This window comes from Nicotiana sylvestris, chromosome 3 (assembly GCF_000393655.2).
Source record: "Nicotiana sylvestris chromosome 3, ASM39365v2, whole genome shotgun sequence".
Classification (NCBI taxonomy): Eukaryota; Viridiplantae; Streptophyta; class Magnoliopsida; order Solanales; family Solanaceae; genus Nicotiana; species Nicotiana sylvestris.
In genome coordinates this window covers 64129608-64136487 of record NC_091059.1, presented here as the reverse complement: position 1 = coordinate 64136487, position 6880 = coordinate 64129608, and the positions used below count along the sequence as shown (strand labels likewise).

Here is a 6880-nt window from a genome sequence, read left to right as displayed (position 1 = left end):
TAAAAGAAAATATTTTTGTATATTTTTTTTTTATAAAAAAACAATTAGGGTCTAAAAGAAAGGCTTTCTAAAGAAGCAAGTAATGGAAAATATTTTTGAATTTTTTGAAAATTGGGGTCTAAAAAAAACTTTTCTAGAGAGGAAGTAAAGGAAAATATTTTTGGATTTTTTTGAAAATTATGGGCCGGAACCGATGAGGTTTGCCTACGTATCTCACATCTGGTGAGAATCAGACCCGCGTAGTTCGTCCCTTTTTGGCGGAACAGTAAAATATGACTTATTTTGAAACGACTTTTCTCTTTTTTTTAAAAAAAAATTTTTAACAGAATTTCAGGGTAATTCAAATACCTACCTCTCACTCTCTTTTCTTTTCTCTTTTTTTCGATTTTCATTTTTTTTTCATTTTCTTTCCATATTCTAGAAGCCAGTCAGCATGCAAGCCAAAATAGACGGATACGCAAGTAGCACGTAAGATGCATCAGGATGGTCTTTTCATTTCGGGTACACATGTCCTAGACAGACCCAACTCCTGTGTTGAGTCTCCAAAGTCAAATGCACATGATGCAAACAAACGTTCCTACTAGGGATCCGGCATGAGGCTGGGTTATTCTAGGTTCAAAACCTGGGTATGTGTTCTAGACTGTGTACCCGAGCGGACAACTCGAGCCGAGGAGGGGGCTACGTACCGGGAACCAAAAAGCCATCCGGCTTAGTAACTTGTCTGAGCCTCTTTCTTATTTCAAGGTATGACACTAACAGAATAGGGAGTCACGACCAGCGTGCACATCCCCGAAGATGAAAAGAGAAGGGTTTCATAGCAATTTATATACAGTTCAGATAATATCAAAGCGGTAAAAAGCAACATTTAGCACATTAGGCTCAACATGTAATAAAATCAGATAACAGATAAAATCAAATGTAACAATTCATCTAAGCTCGAATTCTTGAACCCTGAACCAGAAGTTCTGGGTTCTTGTTCCCAACAGAGTCGCCAGAGCTGTCACACCTCCCTTTTACCACCCACACCCCGAGAAGGGTGATATAAGGGAGTTTTTTCAATTAAAGTGACAATCCAAACGAGATTATTTTATTAAAAATTCAGAGTCGACACTTGGGATAATTTATGGTGTCCCAAGTCACCGGTTCAAATCCCGAATCGATGAAATATTGACTCTGTATTATAGTCTGCGAATACAGAAATCCGGGTAAGGAATTTTGTTAACCCGGGAGAAGGTGTTAGGCATTCTCGGATTCCGTGGTTCTAGCACGGTCGCTCAACTGTTATAATTGGCCTATTATCTGATTTTAATACATGTTTTAACCTATGGTTCAATTTTAACTTTATAACCGCTTTTATTTAATTATTTTTTAGGAAGATTCAACGTCATCTAAAACATGTCTTGAACCACGTCACATAAATGCACCCGCGGTCCACGACACATTTTATCTAACGTTGTTGAGATTTGGATTTGGGTCACATAAATGCACACCCGAATTTTATAAATTATATATTACTACTACGTCACGAGAACCGTACCCGTAGCTATGATATTTTATTAATAGCACCCAAAGCAAGCTAAGAATGTCCATTACTATTTCCTAAAACATTTTTGAAATTATCGTAAGGCACAAGAATTATAGAAGGAGTCATCCACGTAGGGGGCCAAACTAAACCAAATGCCCCCTTAACCATAAGTTCAATGATCATTGTATATATAACAGTAGATACAACTTCAACAATTGTCTTTGTTTAAAGACCATTATTTTCCTTCTTTAGTTTTTCAATTTTTAAGCATAAAAAATTCAAAAAAAACTTCTCATGAAACAACAATGCTCATGTGCATCTAGTAAGCTACTAATATCTACCTTAAGAACAACAGTAGTTAAGCAATCTTGCATGGAAAACAATAAAGCAGCTATCGAGTCCGATATCAGATAAGAATAAGAAATGTTCTGAGACTAAACCCAGTAAACTAACACTAATGAGAGTATTATATTTCATAGCTTCATGCAGTTCAACAATTCAAACAGGCATTCAATATTTTTAACTAAGATAAAGCAATTAAATGACTTAACATAAGCCAATAAACATAATATTCAACTAATCCACAGTAAAGACAAATTGAGAATGGACCTTAACTGAGGCAACGATTTTTCATTGAACAAAGCTTCCAGCAAAATTCATACAATGACCACTCATGATAGATCCTAGGCCCAACATCAATTTGGATCGGAACCTCGATATCAACCCTTTGTTTGGAGCAGCGAACTGGGAAATGACCGGAAGCCACTGCTACCAAATTCTCACGACCAAAACTGATCAACTCCCTCTGGAATTTTGATTTTGAAATTACATGCTCCAATGGCTTCTTCTTTGATAATTTAGAGGTTTCGAAAGCAGAATTCTAGGATTAATCTGATTTCGCTAATTGGAGATCGGAGAAGGGAAAGTACAAAAAGGTAATAGGAATTAGACCCACATTTTAATATTCACTAGTTTAGAATCTGTTGAAGGGTGAAGTTTGGGATTATAGTAGTGTTCGGTTGATTGGAATAAAAAATTGACGCATATACTCCGATCCCTCTATTGGATTAAATGGTATTAAGTTCACATGATGACCACGACCCCATTCATGAAGCAATTCTGCCAGTTCAGTTGCATGCTCGACCGAATCATTCACTCTGGCTAATAGTGTATATTCAAAGGAAATCTGACTTCTAATTCAAGAGACAAAAGCAAGAACTGATCTTTTTGGATGGAGAAAACGGCGGAATCTAATTTGTTAATAGAAATATGTTTCAAACCACGTCACATAAATGCACCCGCAGTCCGCAACACATTTTATCTAACGTTGAGATTTGAATTTGGGTCACATAAATGCGCACCCGAGTTTAAGGAAATCAATTTAAATAGCGCACCTAAAGCAACTTTACACTTTCAAGTTAATAAAAGGTTTGCGAGGGCCATGGAAAATTTAGTAATAGCACACCTCGAACTATATAAACTAAATAAATTTAGTGGCCTATTAGCAACACTCCTATATTAAGAAAGTTTAGTAGCACTACACCCACAATGCCTAAGTAATTCATGGCTTACTTCTATCTTCCTCATCACTAGAAAATATTGCATAAACACTGTTGCTTTGTTTATATTGTATTTAATGCAAGGCGCTAAAAGCCACACTTTGTAACACAAGCAATGCGGCTAATCAGAGTTAACTACATCAAGACTAAAAAGAGAGTTGACAAGCAATAGAAGAAAATCCAACGTTAATGGTCATAATTAGACAGCGCACATAGCAAAACTATTGTAGTTAAATTTCCTAAAGTTGAATTCACCCATCCCAAAAACTTGCTCCTCCTCCTCACTTGCAAATAACCATCAATAATTGTACCCCAGGAAACTACATTTTGAGGCATCTCATTAAACAACATACTAGCATCCTTTAGACACCCACTAAAACAAAACAAATGAAGCAAACCGATGGATAAGTGAACGAAATCCATAACCCCAACTTTCAACACCAACCCATGAAGCATTAAAAAAAATCTTCCTACTTCAATTCTTCAATATCGTTCTATACAAATGCTCTCAACCAACAAATATACTTATGGAAAAATACAAATAGACAAACTTATATCTGAGTGTTTAACAAACGAATTAGCCTAACAAATAGACTAGGCATAAATAAGCACATCAAAGAACTGAAATGATGTCAAATTAGGAAGTAAAAGAGAAATGAACCTGAAATAGTCTTTTAACTAACGAAAATTCCAGCGACTACACGGATGAAGCTTACTATATCTATGACCGAATCTCGACATTGCGATCAAAATCCAAACAGAACCAGGATCGAAACTACGAGCCTAACCTCGAACGGCGAACTCGGGATCTCTCGCAAACTCCATACAAGCAGAAATAAATCAAATTCTTGATTCAATTGAATGAGAATTCTTGTCCGCTTTTCTCCTCTACTTGTGTGTATGCCTATTTTTTGAGCTAGGAGATTATGTTTTTGAGGGTCTTAAGGTTTTGGTGTTTCAATTTTGTGAAGAAAAAAAGGGCAACGGTTATGCGGGTCGAATTTTTGGGAGTTGCGGCTGAAAATGTTAGATCCAGGGTTGTTTTGTTCAGGAAGAAGAAGCTCAATCTTCAGGGGTCGTTGTTTGGTGTTCGGCGGCTGCTGATCCTTAGGCCTAGGTTAGCCGTTGCTGTTTTTCTTTAATCCATGGCGAATGGGTGGGACTTTTTGAAGAAAAAAGCATAACAGTGGGGTGGTTCTTTTTGTCTTGTGCTGCTGCTCTCATCTCTTTTCCTTAGGAAGATCAGATTTTTTTTTTATCTTTAGGTCTTTGTATTTATTTTATAGGATTTTTTTAGGTTAGGGGGTATGGGCCTAGGAATTATGGGCTTGAGTATTATGGGCTATGTCCAAAATTAGGCCTAAAAATGGGTTGCTCGAACCCAAATTTTATTCTTTCTCCGCGAACGGGACTAAAATACTATCTCACTTATTAATTAGTCCCACTTAAATAAAATAACTGTTAAAATAAGACTGACCATTAAAATAAACTATTTTTGGTATTTTTCAAGATTAAAAATGACTACAACACATTAATGGAACAATTTTTGTAATTTTTATTTTTCTTGTAATAAATAAAGTAAAAGAGTAAAAATTAGTTGAAATAGATATATTAGGCCTAAATTAAATATTTACGTGCTAAAATATAAAAAATCTTGGGGAGGGTCAAAAATCACATGTCTACAAGTTTGTCAACACAACAGGTTTTAATTTGTATATTAACATGTTATTTTGAAGTTTCACATATTTATACGAGAAAAACGTGCAACGCACGTGTCCAGAAACTAGTTGTACTACAAATGTGGGGTTTTCACTTCGAAATTCAGCCGTAGTTATAGGGTGTATTTGGTATAACGGAAAATATTTTTCAAGAAAATATTTTCTTGAAAAACAAGTAGTAATCATATTTATTTTTCGGTGTTTGGTACGCAAATTAAGAAAAATATTTTCTCAAGAGTATTCATTAATAATTTAGATACAATAAACAGTGAAACAATAAAGTTGCGAAGCAACAACCTTCCGAACCTACAAATTTAATAAACTTGCGAGTTGCTAAATTGTCAAAATCGCAAAATTTCAAACCCGTAAACTTCCAAACACATAAGCCTCCGAATTCTTAACTTTGGAACTCGTAAAATTTCGAACATGTAAATCGAAAGATGAAAAAATTAAACTGAAAATATATATTAAAAAATTATTTTTTTCCCGGGGGAGGGGGGCTGTGTGGTGGGTGGGGGTGGAAAAAAGAAAAAACAGAAATTTAAAAATTGCAAAAAAAAAGTAATTTTTTGTTTGTGTGGGGGCAGTGGAGGGAGTGTAGAAAAATGGAAAACAAAAATTTAAAAATACAAAAAAAAAGTAAAAAAATAAAATAAAATTTACGGGGTGGGGGTAGTAGGGTGGATGGTGACGGAAAAAAACCTTTTTGGAAAGAGGGCATGGGTGGGTGTGGGGCGGGTTGGTGAGGGTGTGGAATAGGGTGGGGAAGGTTAAGATGGAGTTTTGGAAAATATTTTCCCTTCTCTTGATAAGGAAAATATTTTTCTCCAATTGGAAGAAAATGATATCATAAGAAAAATAATTTCCAAAATATTTAAACCAACCAAACATTGAAAAATTAATGTTTTTCTCCACACCAAACACACATATAATCTTCACTTCTATTTCATGTATAATATTAGAAATTAACTTACATAAAAGCACATCTAAAAGGCTGAAACATCAAAAATATTATTATTATACTAGCATTATACCATATATCAATATTCTACACTCATTATACCGGATATACGATTGCAATTAATTCACACCAACATATATGAAACATCAAGATATCATTATTATACTATATTTTTTTTATTTTTTTTGGTAAGTAAAATTTTTTATTTCAAAAACCAAGTATAATCTTTACAATTCTCGTTCATTAGGATCTTGGACATCATGCCCAAGTCTTATACTCTTCTGTTTCTCCTAATTACAAACAAACAAGAAAACAGCAAACACTCTACTACTAACTCATAGTCTAGAATACTCCTTCATCTCTTGTAACTTCTTATCTAACTTCTTGTATTCACTTCCACGACTATGAATTTCATGTGCTATTACCGTATAATGGCCTCTTTCTGCCTAGGTTTCCCTTGAAAAATCCTCAAGTTTCTTTCATGCCATATGTGATAGACACATGCTGCCAAACAGATTCTATATATGCATGAATTTGCAGATTTTCCCTTTGCATGCACCTCTGCCCATTGAACTTCTTCATACCACCCTTTTGCTTTCCTTTGGATTACTTGCCATTCCAATAAGCTATCCCAGATCTGCGATGCCATTCCACATTTAAAAAGTAAATGTTCTGCGTTTTCTGGTTCACTTGTACACAATGGACATGATAGATCATCAACTAGACTCCACTTTGCCACTCTATCTCTTGTTAACAGCCTTCCATGTAGGTTTAAGTATAGTATGAATGACCATCTAGGAGCTCCATAGTTGTTACAGATTAATCTTCTCCATGAGCATTTTGGGTACTCACCCTGAAACTTCTTATACATCTTCTGTATGGTGAAGCTTTGCATCTGATTAAGTTCCTCTTCTTGTATCCCCACTTCTTCCAGATATTTAGCAGCCTTAAGTATCTTTTGTACAATCCACGATGCCTGCATTGGTTTGCTCTTCCACAGACTAGCTCTCCTCCCATAGTAACAATGTATCCACTTTACCCATAGTTTGTCCTTCTTGTTGCATATATTCCACAACAATTTGCACACAACTGACTTGTTCCACAGTTGGATGTCCAT

General features: G+C 35.2%; 1 protein-coding gene across 1 annotated transcript; it reads right to left on the bottom strand.

Moving 5' to 3' along the window:
- Positions 1–5990: 5990 nt before the first annotated feature.
- On the bottom strand, positions 5991–6880 carry LOC138887466 (uncharacterized). Its single transcript, XM_070169221.1, has 2 exons — positions 6323–6880; positions 5991–6053 (listed from the first exon to the last, which is right to left on the bottom strand). Exons 1-2 carry the CDS (start codon positions 6878–6880, stop codon positions 5991–5993), a joined length of 621 nt encoding a protein of 206 aa, XP_070025322.1.

Coding starts and splice junctions, on each gene's coding strand:
- LOC138887466 (XM_070169221.1), bottom strand. CDS start 6,880: ATGGACATCCAACTGTGGAACAAGTCAGTTGTGTGCAAATTGTTGTGG. Junction 6,054..6,322: donor AAGAAGTTCAATGGGCAGAG/GTGCATGCAAAG, acceptor GTTTGTAATTAG/GAGAAACAGAAGAGTATAAG.